This window comes from Takifugu rubripes, chromosome 3 (assembly GCF_901000725.2).
Source record: "Takifugu rubripes chromosome 3, fTakRub1.2, whole genome shotgun sequence".
NCBI classification, from domain to species: Eukaryota; Metazoa; Chordata; class Actinopteri; order Tetraodontiformes; family Tetraodontidae; genus Takifugu; species Takifugu rubripes.
Window position 1 is genome coordinate 7241933 of NC_042287.1, and position 17313 is coordinate 7259245.

At 43.4% G+C, this 17313-nt stretch overlaps 1 protein-coding gene and 3 non-coding genes across 5 annotated transcripts; all 4 read right to left on the reverse strand.

The window, feature by feature from the left end:
• Nucleotides 1-627: 627 nt before the first annotated feature.
• Nucleotides 628-699, reverse strand: trnam-cau (transfer RNA methionine (anticodon CAU)). The gene has a single exon. It is a non-coding gene; the product is annotated as a tRNA-Met (tRNA).
• Nucleotides 700-2417: 1718 nt separating this feature from the next.
• Nucleotides 2418-2489, reverse strand: trnam-cau (transfer RNA methionine (anticodon CAU)). The gene has a single exon. It is a non-coding gene; the product is annotated as a tRNA-Met (tRNA).
• A 1781-nt stretch (nt 2490-4270) lies between these two features.
• Nucleotides 4271-4342, reverse strand: trnam-cau (transfer RNA methionine (anticodon CAU)). Its single transcript has one exon. It is a non-coding gene; the product is annotated as a tRNA-Met (tRNA).
• Nucleotides 4343-12793: 8451 nt separating this feature from the next.
• On the reverse strand, nt 12794-14395 carry her3 (hairy-related 3). Of its 2 annotated transcripts, XM_029833918.1 has the most exons (5): nt 14175-14395; nt 13780-14001; nt 13605-13700; nt 13438-13519; nt 12794-13343 (listed from the first exon to the last, which is right to left on the reverse strand). In XM_029833918.1, the coding sequence occupies exons 2-5, from the start codon at nt 13831-13833 to the stop codon at nt 12910-12912; spliced, it is 666 nt and encodes a 221-aa protein (XP_029689778.1). In that variant the 5' UTR covers nt 13834-14001; nt 14175-14395; the 3' UTR covers nt 12794-12909. The 2 variants fall into 2 exon arrangements, with proteins under 2 accessions (XP_029689778.1, XP_003963308.1); XM_003963259.2 differs by having other exon boundaries at nt 13780-14395.
• Nucleotides 14396-17313: the final 2918 nt, after the last annotated feature.

A 17313-nucleotide genomic window follows, 5' to 3' on the forward strand; every position in this document is an offset into this window, starting at 1 on the left:
CCCTGATTATCCTGGTTCCTGGTTCCTTTCCTATGCGTGATGCGTGATTGACTCAGCATTTTCGGAAATGTGTCCCACAACTGCTGCGTCATCTGTGAACTTTACAATTTCTTGTTCTGATATGCTCGAAGATAATAAAGAGCAGAGTGGCGCAGCGGAAGCGTGCTGGGCCCATAACCCAGAGGTTGATGGATCGAAACCATCCTCTGCTAGGCCTTTTATTACCAAGTCCACAAAGTAAGAAATCCCACCATGCTCAATATAACACAGCTACACCCAACAAAAGCTGCTGATTTCCTTTTGTAAAGAGCAACATTAGCACGCTTCTGCTGCACCACTCTCAACGTCAACTCTCATTAAGCGGGAGATAAATAAAGTATACATTTAAAAAAGGACCCCAGTCATGCTGCATATGAACGTTTGAAAGATTGTTTGGGCTGCTGTAGTGATACTGTCAAATTGGATGTTAATGACGTGCTAAATATGATTTACTTGAAGATTGTAGCAGTGAAGTTTGACAGAGCTTGAACACCTCACAAACTGCGCAGTGGACCACGTCCATCAAGTTGACTATTTCATTATTAATAGGGGGACATCGCAGTGATTAAGGTAAAGCAAGAAAAGGCCTAGCAGAGGATGGTTTCGATCCATCGACCTCTGGGTTATGGGCCCAGCACGCTTCCGCTGCGCCACTCTGCTCTGGAGTCCTTGCAAGCATATCAGAACAAGAAGAGATAGAAAAAAACACCAAGCAAAAAAGTTTTCCATTAATAATTTCATAAATACCTCAAGGATTACAGATCTTTAGATATTAGGATGATCTAATAAAGAACATTTCAATGATTTAGTTAGAGACAATGTAGTTAAGTGAATTCAGCAAGCAAAAAAAAAAAAGGTTGTGCATCCTCCCTCCACCTGAGCTATGAAAGCCCCATTCAGGAAGACATAAACGTTCTTCATGTTTACTCAGAGTTTGCTTAATTTCATCTTTTTAAACAACCAAAGTAACTAATTTGCCGAAGGAAGGAATCAAACATGCTGCTCTGCACCGGTATGCTGACATTGATTCTGAGTGGAGTGTTGTGCTTTTGTACAGTCAGACAAATGTTTCCACATCAAGGAGCCTGTTTTTGTTCATCATATCTGGAACCAGCCTCTGTAGGTAGAGGCTGGTTCCGGTCCATCGACCTCTGATTATAGATTATGCTTCCTCTGCTCTGTTTTAAAGACAGCATTATACTGTATAACAGGCACTCTGCTGTAGTTTTTAAATAACTAGCAGATAATAACTAGATAACTAGAGTTCCTCAATCAGGCTGGAAATGTCACCTTCTTAGGAAAGCTCGCTGTATGTGCTGTCTGGATTCTCCCTTCAGGGAGGCACTTTTCTGATGCACACCTGTCCTGGAAGTTTGTTGCCTCCAATATAAACTTTCTTCCCGATCAGTGTTTTGTGGCTTTTTAATTTAAAAACGTATCCAGAGTGCTTTTGTGACAAAATCTTCCATGACAGGGTCTTTCTGGTTTTAGAACACATCATTTGCAGGTGAATATTAAATTCTGTGCATTGTATTTAATATAGAAAGTTGAAGAGGGTTGGCACAGATTATACTTTGGGCATTGCTTTTTTACTGAAATTATTGTGCAAATTGAAATGAAAATCACGCAATTTGAATGTTGAATCATAATGATATGACCATGGATGTGCAGCGGCTTCCCAAGCTACCGACTTCTTGCCATTTTGCAGGGATGGGTCCTTCTATTTGCTGTGTAATCTGTGGGTGTAACACACCTAAGCAGCCGCATTGTCAAGTTCACAGATGACGCAGCAGTTGTGGGACACGTTTCAGAAAATGCTGAGTCAATCACGCATCACGCATAGGAAAGGAACCAGGAACCAGGATAATCAGGGATGCTGAGGGACCATGTGAGCAGAGTGGCGCAGCGGAAGCGTGCTGGGCCCATAACCCAGAGGTCGATGGATCGAAACCATCCTCTGCTAGGCCTTTTATTACCAAGTCCACAAAGTAAGAAATCCCACCATGCTCAATATAACACAGCTACACCCAACAAAAGCTGCTGATTTCCTTTTGTAAAGAGCAACATTAGCACGCTTCTGCTGCACCACTCTCTACATCAACTCTCATTAAGCGGGAGATAAATAAAGTATACATTTCAAAAAGGACCCCAGTCATGCTGCATATGAACGTTTGAAAGATTGTTTGGGCTGCTGTAGTGATACTGTCAAATTGGATGTTAATGACGTGCTAAATATGATTTACTTGAAGATTGTAGCAGTGAAGTTTGACAGAGCTTGAACACCTCACAAACTGCACAGTGGACCACGTCCATCAAGTGGACTATTTCATTATTAATAGGGGGACATCGCAGTGATTAAGGTAAAGCAAGAAAAGGCCTAGCAGAGGATGGTTTCGATCCATCGACCTCTGGGTTATGGGCCCAGCACGCTTCCGCTGCGCCACTCTGCTCTAGAGTCCTCACATGCATATCAGAACAATAAGAGATAGAAAAAAACACCAAGCAAAAAAGTTTTCCATTAATAATTTCATAAATACCTGAAGGATTAGAGATCTTTAGACATTAGGATGATCTAATAAAGAACATTTCAATGATTTAATTAGAGACAATGTAGTTAAGTAAATTCATCAAAGGCAGCAAAAAAAAAGGTTGTGCATCCTCCCTCCACCTGAGCTATGAAAGCCCCATTCAGGAGGACATAAACGTTCTTCATGTTTACTCAGAGTTTGCTTAATTTAATCTTTTTAAACAACCAAAGTAACAAATTTGCCGAATGAAGGAATCAAACATGCTGCTCTGCACCGGTATGCTGACATTGATTCTGAGTGGAGTGTTGTGCTTTTGTACAGTCAGACAAATGTTTCCACATCAAGGAGCCTGTTTTTGTTCATCATATCAGGTCCATCGACCTCTGGGTTATAGATTATGCTTCCTCTGCTCTGTTTTAAAGACAGCATTATACTGTATAACAGGCACTCTGCTGTAGTTTTTAAATAACTAGCAGATAATAACTAGCATTCTTTACAAGTATAGTACAAGTCATTATGTTTCAATACACTGAAAGCTTTGATGTCAAAAGGCTCAGTTACTGGGAAACAGGCAATAGTCAGCAGGAGCTTGGAGCCTGTAAAGACCTCTGTAAATGGACACTGCATGTTTGGAGCCAGACAGGAAGAGTCCCTCAATCAGGCTGGAAATGTCACCTTCTTAGGAAAGCTCGCTGTATGTGCTGTCTGCATTCTCCCTTCAGGGAGGCACTTTTCTGATGCACACCTGTACTGGAAGTTTGTTGCCTCCAACATAAACTTTCTTCCCGATCAGTGTTTTGTGGCTTTTTAATTTAAAAACGTATCCAGAGTGCTTTTGTGACAAAATCTTCCATGACAGGGTCTTTCTGGTTTTAGAACACATCATTTGCAGGTGAATATTAAATTCTGTGCATTGTATTTAATATAGAAAGTTGAAGAGGGTTGGCACAGATTATACTTTGGGCATTGCTTTTTTACTGAAATTATTGTGCAAATTGAAATGAAAATCACGCAATTTGAATGTTGAATCATAATGATATGACCATGGATGTGCAGCGGCTTCCCAAGCTACCGACTTCTTGCCCTTTTGCAGGGATGGGTCCTTCCCTTTGCTGTGTAATCTGTGGGTGTAACACACCTAAGCAGCCGCATTGTCAAGTTCACAGATGACGCAGCAGTTGTGGGACACGTTTCAGAAAATGCTGAGTCAATCACGCATCACGCATAGGAAAGGAACCAGGAACCAGGAACCAGGATAATCAGGGATGCTGAAGGACCCAGCGAGCAGAGTGGCGCAGCGGAAGCGTGCTGGGCCCATAACCCAGAGGTCGATGGATTGAAATAGTCAACTTGATGGACGTGGTCCACTGCGCAGTTTGTGAGGTGTTCAAGCTCTGTCAAACTTCACTGCTACAATCTTCAAGTAAATCATATTTAGCACATCATTCACATCCAATTTGACAGTATCACTACAGCAGCCCAAACAATCTTTCAAACGTTGATATGCAGCATGACTGGGGTCCTTTTTTAAATGTATACTTTATTTATCTCCCGCTTAATGAGAGTTGATGTAGAGAGTGGTTCTGCAGAAGCGTGCTAATGTTGCTCTTTACAAAAGGAAATCAGCAGCTTTTGTTGGGTGTAGCTGTGTTATATTGAGCATGGTGGGATTTCTTACTTTGTGGACTTGGTGATAAAAGGCCTAGCAGAGGATGGTTTCGATCCATCGACCTCTGGGTTATGGGCCCAGCACGCTTCCGCTGCGCCACTCTGCTCACATGGTCCCTCAGCATCCCTGATTATCCTGGTTCCTGGTTCCTTTCCTATGCGTGATGCGTGATTGACTCAGCATTTTCTGAAACGTGTCCCACAACTGCTGCGTCATCTGTGAACTTGACAATGCGGCTGCTTAGGTGTGTTACACCCACAGATTACACAGCAAAGGGAAGGACCCATCCCTGCAAAATGGCAAGAAGTCGGTAGCTTGGGAAGCCGCTGCACATCCATGGTCATATCATTATGATTCAACATTCAAATTGCGTGATTTTCATTTCAATTTGCACAATAATTTCAGTAAAAAAGCAATGCCCAAAGTATAATCTGTGCCAACCCTCTTCAACTTTCTATATTAAATACAATGCACAGAATTTAATATTCACCTGCAAATGATGTGTTCTAAAACCAGAAAGACCCTGTCATGGAAGATTTTGTCACAAAAGCACTCTGGATACGTTTTTAAATTAAAAAGCCACAAAACACTGATCGGGAAGAAAGTTTATATTGGAGGCACCAAACCTCCAGGACAGGTGTGCATCAGAAAAGTGCCTCCCTGAAGGGAGAATCCAGACAGCATATACAGCGAGCTTTCCTAAGAAGGTGACATTTCCAGCCTGATTGAGGAACTCTAGTTATCTAGTTATTATCTGCTAGTTATTTAAAAACTACAGCAGAGTGCCTGTTATACAGTATAATGCTGTCTTTAAAACAGAGCAGAGGAAGCATAATCTATAATCAGAGGTCGATGGACCGGAACCAGCCTCTACCTACAGAGGCTGGTTCCAGATATGATGAACAAAAACAGGCTCCTTGATGTGGAAACATTTGTCTGACTGTACAAAAGCACAACACTCCACTCAGAATCAATGTCAGCATACCGGTGCAGAGCAGCATGTTTGATTCCTTCCTTCGGCAAATTAGTTGCTTTGGTTGTTTAAAAAGATGAAATTAAGCAAACTCTGAGTAAACATTGTTACGACTTGGCTCAAAGTTGTAACAAATAGAGGGAGTCAGCACACAGAACGATCAAATCATCTAAATATTTTATTGAGAAACCCAAACCAAAATGATGAGACGGCCGTGAGGTGCGGTGGCAGCAGCCCAGCCAGAGACTGAGACACAGGAGAACCGCCCCTTTTATGTCCTCTGGCTCCTCCCAGCTCGCAGGTGAAACCAGTCTCACTGACGACCCACCCAGTCTCTGGGTAAACAAAACAAAACACATGGGCGGGCAGTGCCCTAGACAATGCATCTGCCAGGACATTCTCTGCCCCCTTTATATGGCGGATGTCTAAGTTGTACGGCTGCAGGAAAAGACACCATTTCATGAGTCGCTGATTTTGGATTCTGCAAAGAATGGAAAAGAGTCAGGTTTAGTGATCTTGTTCACTTTGCGAAAATCAGTACATGGCCTAAAAGTATGATCTGGTTTAACCACCAGCAAACATGGTGAAGCCCACTTGAACTAGAGGGCACTGCAATGTCATGCTCTAACATGTACTTTACCTCTGACTCAAGCTATTCACGTTTCTTCGGTGAAACGCAATAAAAACGTTGCCGAATAGGTTGAGCATCTCCTACATCTATGTCATGCTTAAGTGAGTACAAGAGGGAGTGTCCGAGAACAAGGAAGGGAAAGAACGTATCAGTTCAATTAGCATATCAGACAAATGATCCAACAACCTGTGTAACTTCCTAAGAGACACAGAGTTCCTAAGACGGCCCTGCATGATGCTATCATCAGGAACCTTCACATCCTCCTTTTCACCCCCTACCAATACAGACATAGGGTCAGGATTACCCACTGAGGCTGCCACTGCTCTTTCCCCCAGTGTACCATTAGACATAGACGGAAGGGCGTAATAAGGTTTCAACAGGTTTACATGGCAAAGCTGTGACTTCTTCCTACGATCAGGCGTTGCAATGATGTAATTCTGATCCGAGATCTGCCTTACAACAGCATAAGGGCCTGCAAATTTTGCCTGAAAGGGAGAACCCACCAAAGGAAGTAGTGCCAACACCTGGTCACCGGGGCTAAAGACCCGCTTTTCTACTCTACGGTCAAATAACCCTTTCATTGTCCTCTGGGACTTTTCCAAGTTTGCTTTTTCTAATTTTTTCCCCACCGTTTCAGAACCAGACCTAGAATGACTCTGAGCTCGAGTGACTACCCCCACTGGATAAACTGCTGAGTCTGTATGCTTCCCCCTACAGGGCTCCACAGTATCAGACCTAGTAAGCCCTTCAGGGATAAGCCGTGCACCACCCTGCACATGAGTCCTGGCCAAGTCATTTCCCAAGATCACATGTATTCCTGCTATAGGCAGCTCTGAACACACCCCAAGTGAAACCTCACCCTGCACTAGATTTGAAGACAGAGATAAGTTATGTAAAGGAACAGTCAAAACATTTAGACCCATCCCCCTAACCTTAACACAACTGCCAGTGTCACTGTCCGAGGAAAATGGCAGCACTGACTCCAGAATAAACGAGTCCAAAGCACCCGAATCCCTTAGAATGTTAACAGGTACCCGTTTCCCAGTTCCCACTAAGGATACAAACCCTTGGGAGACATAGGGACGATACCCTGGGTCAACTGACCTAAAGTCAGACTCGTCTAACCCTGAAACCACAGGTAGGTCAGGGGTAACCACCACCATGGAGTTAGTATGCTGTTTCACAGCAGCTATTGCCCCAGCCTTTTCAGCAGCACGAACTGACACAGCCAAAGCCACAGGTTTTGCAGGACGGATTCCCTGGTAGAACCTGCTGTTAGACTTCAACACTGGACATTCCCTCTTCCAATGACCTTGTCCCAAACAGTAATTACAAGTTTTACCCTGGTACTGCTTCTCATGACTACCACCACTCTTGGGCAAATCAACTTCCAATTCCAAACCCAAACCATCCATTTTCTGAGTACTGGAAGGCATGTCTCTACGACTCCAGTTTCCCCGGATCTTGTGAGTCAAGGCATATTCATCTGCTAAAACTGCAGCCTCTGATGCACTCTTTACCTTATGCTCCGCCAGAAATGTAGCTATACGCTCTGGAAGAGTAAATTTGAACTGTTCTAACAAAAGAAGTTCACACAATTGTGGAAAGGTCTCTACTGCAGATGCAATTCGCCAACGATTAAAGAGAGTAGTTAACTCCCTAACAAACTCCACATATGTTTTATCATGTTTTCTAGAAGTTCTAAATTTCTGTCGATATGCTTCTGGCACCAACTCGTAAGCCTTTAAAACTGCAATCTTCACAGAGTTATAGTTTTCACTGTCAGCCATACTTAACGCAGAAAAGGCTTCTTGAGCTTTTCCAGTCAGAACACATTGCAGCAGCAATGTCTGTTCAGAGTCAGACCACTTCCTTGCCTTGGCCAGCCTTTCAAACAACAAAAAAAAAGTATCAAGATCTTCTTCAGAAAATTTTGGAACCAGTCTCAAGTTACTTGCGACATCAAAATAAGTACTCTGTGCCGACAAGCTACCTTCAGAGGGACCAGAAAGTTTACCATCTTTGATCAGGTCAAGACGGTAACGCTCTAAACTCTGTTGCTCTTGCTTCAATTCAGCCTCACGTAACTGAACTTTCCACTTTAGCTTCTCAAGTTCGAAAGCGTACTCTTTAGCCCGTGCCTCCTTCTCCACTGCCTGCTGATGCTGTAATACTAGCAGTTCCTTCTGCTGCTCAAAAGTTAAAGCTCCGAACCCCTCAACCTGAGAAACCTGTTTATGAGGTTCCAGAGAACTACCCACTACTGGAGGCAAAACCTTCTGCTGCACCAGGTTTGCCTTTAAAGTAGACAATATCGTGTCTTTCCGTGAGGGCCTAGGGCACTCCACATCAAAATGCTCTGCAACTTTTAACAGTTGTTCTTTCGTGAGAGTCTTTAATAACTCCCAATTTGGATTCCGCAAGAACTCATCTACTGAAGCCATGTCCACAACACTAATGCTAGTACCCTGAATTACTCAAACCGTATAAACTTACCAAACCCCAGTCTAGCACGCTAACCAACCACAGTTGTGCCCGGCGTAAGGGAATTAAGCACCTTCACCTACCAACACAACAAGCTAGTCAACCTGGTGTGCACACAGCAGTCACATGTGGAGCAACTTACCCCTAGCTACCTACCTAACCAGGGAGCTAACTAGCTAACTCAACCCCTAGACTTCATGCAAAAGTTGTGGTGGGAAGATTAAACACAAAGCCCAGTGACTCGGTTAAGCGACCAGCACGCTGGCAGCCCACCTTGACAGTCCTGGAAGTGTCCCCGAGACAAATGCTCTAACCACACTAGTGCACCAAAATAACAAACTAAAACAACAAACAGGTCTAGTCACCCAGACCACCTTAGACCTACCGGGAAAGGTGTCTCCAACACCTAGTGCCTGCCCTGAAGCACACCAGGCCAAAACTTCTAAACCATAAGTGGACAAAGCACTAACGCTCTCTCAAACTTTAACACAACTGTATGCTAAACTCCCTCCAACTTTTACGTTTAACCTGGCAAACATCAACTGCCAAAAAAACAACCATTTCTTCAGGGATTTTCAAAATCCCGGACGAGCCCCCATTTGTTACGACTTGGCTCAAAGTTGTAACAAATAGAGGGAGTCAGCACACAGAACGATCAAATCATCTAAATATTTTATTGAGAAACCCAAACCAAAATGATGAGACGGCCGTGAGGTGCGGTGGCAGCAGCCCAGCCAGAGACTGAGACACAGGAGAACCGCCCCTTTTATGTCCTCTGGCTCCTCCCAGCTCGCAGGTGAAACCAGTCTCACTGACGACCCACCCAGTCTCTGGGTAAACAAAACAAAACACATGGGCGGGCCGTCACAACATGAAGAACGTTTATGTCTTCCTGAATGGGGCTTTCATAGCTCAGGTGGAGGGAGGATGCACAACCTTTTTTTTTTTTCTTGCTGAATTCACTTAACTACATTGTCTCTAACTAAATCATTGAAATGTTCTTTATTAGATCATCCTAATATCTAAAGATCTGTAATCCTTCAGGTATTTATGAAATTATTAATGGAAAACTTTTTTGCTTGGTGTTTTTTTCTATCTCTTCTTGTTCTGATATGCATGCGAGGACTCTAGAGCAGAGTGGCGCAGCGGAAGCGTGCTGGGCCCATAACCCAGAGGTCGATGGATCGAAACCATCCTCTGCTAGGCCTTTTCTTGCTTTACCTTAATCACTGCGATGTCCCCCTATTAATAATGAAATAGTCCACTTGATGGACGTGGTCCACTGTGCAGTTTGTGAGGTGTTCAAGCTCTGTCAAACTTCACTGCTACAATCTTCAAGTAAATCATATTTAGCACGTCATTAACATCCAATTTGACAGTATCACTACAGCAGCCCAAACAATCTTTCAAACGTTCATATGCAGCATGACTGGGGTCCTTTTTTAAATGTATACTTTATTTATCTCCCGCTTAATGAGAGTTGACGTTGAGAGTGGTGCAGCAGAAGCGTGCTAATGTTGCTCTTTACAAAAGGAAATCAGCAGCTTTTGTTGGGTGTAGCTGTGTTATATTGAGCATGGTGGGATTTCTTACTTTGTGGACTTGGTGATAAAAGGCCTAGCAGAGGATGGTTTCGATCCATCGACCTCTGGGTTATGGGCCCAGCACGCTTCCGCTGCGCCACTCTGCTTTTGAGCTGACTCCAGCATAACAGAAGAGGAAATAGTGAAGTTCACAGATGACGCAGCAGTTGTGGGACACAGTTCCGAAAATGCTGAGTCATTTCGCGCGCATAACGCACAGGAAAGGTACCAGGAACCAGGACGATCAGGGATCCTCTGCGAGCCTGTCAGCAGAGTGGCGCAGCGGAAGCGTGCTGGGCCCATAACCCAGAGGTCGATGGATCGAAACCATCCTCTGCTAGAATTTATAACTTTTCTAAACCTCAGAAATGTCATTACCTTTTACTTTTTTTAAACATTATCAACTCCCAGCGTTGGTCACGTTCATGTTTAATCACCAATCACCAATAGAGCATTTTATCGCAACAAGAACAATTTGGGACAATAAACGGCGGATCGGGGCACCGCCGATCGCGGATCCCGCTCCTTCTTGTTTCTGTGGATCCTAAATATCTCCACTCTGCTCCAGTTTAACGTGGCTTCTGTAGCGGCTGGTGCGGAGATTTAATTTCTGTGACCGAAATGTATGTTATCAACGTGACTTCGTTAAAGCTGTGAAATAATGAATACTAGGCAGAACTTGCTCTGTTAGTTACCATAAAAACAGCTTTATCTGAATTTGTATTTACATTTTGTAAAAATCTTTAATTTGCCGTATAAAGGCCAATGTAAATTCGTGCGGATAAGTAGCAGAACTCTATTAACCGTAGATTGAAGGGGCCACTGGCTGGGCCAAACAATTCGGCGGCAGCTGTGAACTTGTCCTGCAGGATGAAGCTCACTTCACCCACGTCTGCCCTGTCATGAACGCGTGACTGCAGCCACTATGATGTTAAACAGCGATTCAGTCCCTGCTGCAGTTCTCATCATATGCACGGTGGCACACTAAACTAGGCTGCCCGACAATGTTGATTGAGTTCATAGAAAACTTTAAAAAAAGCTGAAGGGTTTTCAATGTGGAAGTCACGTGGCGTTCAGGTCGCCTCTCATTAATATCGGCTATAATTAATTGGGGGGGGGGGGGGTTAGTAGAGGGTGCAGTAACAACTTATGAGAAAGTTGTTGAGAAAGTATGGTATGAGAAAGTTTGGGCACCCCCTCGGAGGTTGTGTAATAATGGAATCTGACTTCACACAAAACTATCTTGGTGGCATGTCCTTCATTTGCCCATAAGAGCCAAGTGTTAGCTTGATTTCTAAACACAGATTTGAAGTATTCATGGTATGCAATTGTGTGAAATTAAATCAAATGTAAAAAAATAGGCTGTGCAAAAATGTGGGCACCCTTGTCATTTTGTTGCTTTGATGGCGTGTAACTAATCATCACAAGATAACTGGACACACAAAGTTGGTTTGGTGTTTTCACTGTCAGGAACGTTTTGGAATGGCCATCCCAGTCCCCAGATTTGAACATCATTGAGAATCTGTGGGATCTTTTATAGGCTGTCCATTTTGCCAGGTGGAATGGGCCAAAATACCATCATCCAGGATCCAGACACTCATACAGGATGTTATTTTTACAGAAGGAGGCTCTACTAAACACTAATATGATTTTTCTATTAAGGAGCCCAAATTTATGCACAGGCCTTTTTTTGTTTTGGGGCATATTGCACATTTTCTGTTAACCCAATTAACCTCATTTCACTGCTGAAATATGATACTGTTCATCAGTTATTTGATATATCAAAATGAAGTTGTGAATTAAAACACCCAATGATTGGTGAATAAAAATAATGCCAATTGTCAAGGGTGCCCAAACGTTCTCATCCCACTGTACTTCAACCAAGAAGCGCTGTTTTATGTTGTGCACAGGACGCACAACCCCCCCTCGTCCTCGGCAGAGGAGCGTTGCTTTGCCGCCACCTCCCACCTGAAAGAACCGTGGGCGTTTCAGCGATTCTCCTCGCTGCACGGTGCCGTCCACGACCACACTGCTTCTGGAGGATGAAGAGACACTTTATGGCACAACTACTCGGGCAGCGGAAGAAAACGGAGGGGGCTTTACAAAAGGATGAGACAAAAGTTTGCTGTGCTGAGCATATGGCTCATATATTAAAGAACTGAAAAGATGACTAGCACTGAAAAATGATAAATTAACTACATAAACAGATAAAGCTTCGTTCTAATTGAACTCTGTTACAAACGGCCTCTTCTCTGTTGAGCTTAAAATACAAGTCAGACAAGTCATTCCTTTATTCATATTAGTATTATTTTAAATTTGCCCTACAGGCGTCTCTCTTTTGAAACAAAAACGGTTTAATGGAGATCCAAACATTGAAAATAAAAGTAATATTAACCTGTAAAAAATAAAATTACATTATAATTTAAATGTAACTTTCTGCTCCACCTGTTCACAGAGGAGAGGACAGAGCGTGAAACTATACTGGTCTTTAGCAGAAAATGGTTGTGCTGCTCGACAAGAATCTGATTTCACTGCTACTTTTGCGGTACTTATGCGTAAAACACGCGAAGAATGGAAGTTGCCTCAATACCCTGAACTCTCCTGTCATCTGTATCTGTAATCCGCTCCTTTTTTAGTTAACCTATTTATTAAAAAGAGTTTGAGTTCATGATATGCAATATGACTGCTATGCTTTTTATTTAAAAGGGTGCTTTTTACCCTGGCACCCTATGTTCTGACTCTAATGGCATGACTGTATTGAAATTAAATATTGGTATGAGACCATATTTTCTTTTCAGAACGAAATGACAAACAGAACCCCTTTATTATATATTAGAGTATCTAAAACGACTCATTTTAGGGTTTAACAAACCGAGTTGTGATTTTTGAACATCTTTATTAGGTAAATAAAAAAATACATCCATATTCAACATATTAGGATACTCTAGACTTCTATATAGTGCATTTATAAACATTGAACCAATCTCTAATGTCCGTCGGCTCTACCAGGGCCTCCACATGTGGGGAACATTCGTGCTCTCGCTCCTCTCGGCAGCAGAATCTGTCTCCGTGTTAGCGGGTCCTGCATCATTTGGTGCAGCCTCCGTCCGTCTGCTCCCGGACCGCGGTCGCGTGCCCTCTGTCGGTAACGCGCTGACGTCAGTGACCGGCGGGTCGGTCCCTTTTGTTGCCTCGTGCGCCTTCGGCTGAATTCGCCGCTCCTTGTCTCGTGCCGGAGCTCGGCTCGGGCCGCTGTCCGTGGTGCTGATGGCGTCCTCCCCCCCGCGGGGGCGCCACAGTTTAGCGGAGAGCTGCGACAGCATCCAGCGGTCGATCCCGTTCACGCTGTCCGCCATCAGCAGGAACTGGTCGACGTTCGCAGCGCAGCGGCGGAAGCCGCTTTGGTGGTCAGACGACTCGGAAGAGGCGATGTTGCCTGCAAAAGAGGAGGAATGCATCAACCTTTAATGGCCTAATGAATGGCCTGATTAGTTAAACGATTTCAGCGATAAATCTGGAGTTCTACTTACAGCTCTGATGTTTCTGAAGGTTTCTAAGGTGATTCACTGTGAGCTCCAGAATGTCAGCTTTTTCAAGTTTGCGCTTTCGGATCTGAGAGGGGAAGATAAGATAACAATAAGTGACAATAAAAATGAGTCGCAACACAAGTTTTACTGATGCAGGGATATAAACGTACGCTGGTGCTGTAGTAGCTTTCCAAAAGTATTTTCAACTGGTCCAAACACTTATTTATGCGAGCTCGTCTTTTCTTTTCCATGAGCGGTTTGGATACCTTTGAAAGAAATGCAGATATGGTTAAAATGCCATGTTGGTTTTTGTTTGATTTCTTATAAACGAGTTACGGTACACACCTTTTTTCCACTGACGTGTTTGGGTGGATCTTCGCTGTCTGTCGTTGCTACCATTCTGTTTGCTCTCGGTTTAATCTCTTTCTCTCTGGCGCACAAATGGAGGAGCGGATCCTGAGTGGATTTATATAGCTCTTCGACATCCACTTAACATCTCAATGCAAACAGTCCCGCCTGTCTGTTCTCCTTAAATGAGCAGCCGTGGCGTCACTTGACAGCCGAAGGCTGCAAGGGAAAAGCAATATCAAATGTTGGGTGACTTTAATGTGTTGTTATAAGTCAACTACTCTCAAAATGTTGCTTTCCAACGGCTTTTATTATTCTTTTTACTTGAATAAAAGTTAAACGTCTGCATTCTTTACAGAATAGGCAGGCTAAGTCAAAAAAGGTCGATGCACATGTTCGCGTTGTGATCCAAATACCCGACGACGCATCGTGTGGGGGCATAAAAGCGTAAAAATCTTAAACATGGTTTTTAATCCTTGTGGTTCTGGTTGGCCACCACGGTGTGGGTCTCCTGTATTCAATCTTTTATAGGCGAGTTTCACGCCACCAGGACGAAGGCAGCACCGTGATAATTCCTTGCATGTCATCACAGCGTCTCGATTTTCTGGTGGCCAATTCTTACTGTCCCGCCACCAGCTGACCTGCTTTCTCTGGGGAAAAGAGGTTAGCAAATATTATGCTTTGACTATCAAACACCTGAAATGTAAAGCACACGATTTTAGTGGAGAAAATGTTAACGGTTTTGGAGTCTTTGACCATTGTGCGTTCTTAGCTTTTTGTCTTGGTACCAGCCGCGGTGAGGCACCGAGGAGAATCGCGGGCCGCCCCTTGTCCCCGGTCCCTCACCTCCCGATTTTCCACAGTGCTCGCTGAAAGGGGAGGAAAGCTTGGGAAAGTCTCACTAACTCGAACAATGCTTCGGTTTTACTGCCCTCACACGCACACACTGTGCAGCTGGAGATATTAAACTCACAGAAAAACTGCCACCTATTGCGGATGTTAAACACAACTGTAAAGGATCTCAAATGTATCTTTGCGCGTAACACCCGATGACGCGCATTTAGTGTCGCACGGGTCGGTTTGATAGAGACACTTTAAAATTCGGACTGCGCGCATGAAAGGAGGGTCGTGTGTATATATAGCAGCGTGCAATTAATTTTTACTTTCCACTGCTTTGTTGCCACAAACGTGTGGCCATCAAAAGATTCCCTTCCACGTCAGCACCCAAGGATGCTTTAAATTCTGTTTAGGAAAGGAAACTTGGACATTACAACGTAAAGTTGGATCGCATGAACTTTTAACAAAGGCTTCAGTTTTCATTCTTTTTACTGACACGATGTATTTGAAATCCTAATATGTATCAGATATCTCTTTTGAAACCGAACCATTCGACTGCCGAACGTCGCACTTCGTATTTTTCCGGTCTCGTGTCCAAGAACAAATTTGCAGGACACAGTCCTGATGTCGTATACTAAAGCATTTAATTGGTATGAAATTTGGCCACGGAGGCTCTCGTAGAGGGAGCCTCTCGGCCGTCCTTTGTCACCCGTAAACTCCGCATTATCTGCATTTTCACGCTTTTTAAAATGTAAACTCAGAACCGTAAAGAGATGATTCCAGCCTGCGTGTCTCGACATTTCGCGGGTTTCACAGCTGATTTTTCGGTATAATTCCAATTAGTGTTTGGTGTCTGTGGGACAAAGAAGACTCAAAAGAAGGGGGGAAACTATGAGGGCCGACAGCTTTGGAACTCTTTCCCTCCAGCATCACCTGATTCTCCGTCGTGTCATCATCCGTCGATGAGAATGGCTCAAAGAGAAACTTGTGCCTCAAATGGACATAATAATGCAAGTGCCATTAAATGACAAGTTAGGGGTTTGTTTGTGAAAGGAGTCAGGACTTCGCTTCACTTTGACTTTTCAGCCTCAGGTCATTCATTAACCCGATCGGACCTTTGTCATGGATGCCTGCGGCGGGGACACAACAATGCTGCTGTAATAATTGGACTATTGGGAAACTTGTTAACAGCAATTAGTGAAGCAATTATGCAATTACTGCAATAAACTAGGTTGCTGTTTGGAGGGAAACTGAGACATTTGCAATCCAATGGTTAAGCGATTCCGAGGTTCTCTGCCTGTACGTCAGTTACGCAAATAAATACAGATAACATAGAACATGTATGTTTTGACATCAGTCAACTTAATAGAATTGCAAATGCTAAATGGTAACTCTTCCATCACCTCATCCATATGAAACTGCTGATAGATAAAGTTACTTAAAAGTGCATTTCAATTTTTAAAGGGACGATATTTTTATTTAATTCTCTACTGAGACGATGTCTTATAGTTCAATAATGCAAACAACTGGGCGCATCGTGCAAATCGATGTAACGCCCTCCATTCAGATGAACCTGCAGGCAGCACTAGTGTGACCGAAACGCTCATTGTGTGCAACAAAAGTCAAAGTAGCAAACGGGTGCATGCACAGATTTATACTGAAAAAAATACTGGAATATACAGTTTTTGCTATAGAAGGCCACGCGACGGCCCAGTTGACGAAGCTCTGATCAAACATCAAAGAGAAATAGCGTCATGAATTTCTATAGACTGGTCTCCGGGTTATTTAAAGACTTCTTACTTTGGTCGGAGCGCACAATGGCCGCTGTTTGCCTGTGTGTGCAGGGGTTAGGGCATGAAAAGACCAGAGGTGCGCATTAACATCGCTTAAGGTCCTCTCGAGGGCCGAAATGAACTGACTGGAAAGTAACTTTATAACTCGCTGGAGGATGAAGCTTTTGTGGAGCTCCACGCTGAAAGACACAAGTGGCGAACAAAAGGGGAGCGCTATTGTTAAACACTAAAGCTCATGGGCATTGATGCGCCTTGAATTGCAAAACATCTGCCATTTACTCTGGACCACTCGAGCACGATTTGAATGAGAATAAACGTGAAGCCTTTGGAGCATTTAACGATGCGTAAAACAACAGCTACCAGAAGCTCCAGATATGATTTCGAACACGTCACACGTAAAAAGAAACCACCTTTAATATTTCTATCATCGTTATTTCATATTCTGAACAGAAACTCGTATAAATTCGGATTATCTTTAGCACTGATGGATTTATGACCATTATCTACTTTAACTTCACCCTCTCTGAGACTAAAAATTAGCCCAAATCAGTTGTCAATTCTTGAAAGAGGACAAGCCTATTGACAGTGAGGTAGTGCAGTGGGTGTATATGCAAGTCCACTTAAACACGAGTGTATTTGCAATTATATTTGTTAAAAACACCCATGTTAATTAGAGAAATTAAACCACATGTGCCTATGAGATCCTCAAGAGGAACTGGTTGGCCCAGTTTCTAAAGGCAAATCCCATATGGCGAGAAAATGGTCCACTTTTTAAAAACTTGGTATGCAAAAGAGCCAGTTGCTGGCCAAGTCTTGTTTCCCAGGGTTTCTCCTTTATGTGACCATAAAGGAAAATTGAAAGGTACGAGTGAAAAAGCGCGGGGCGTTCCTCTGATTTTCC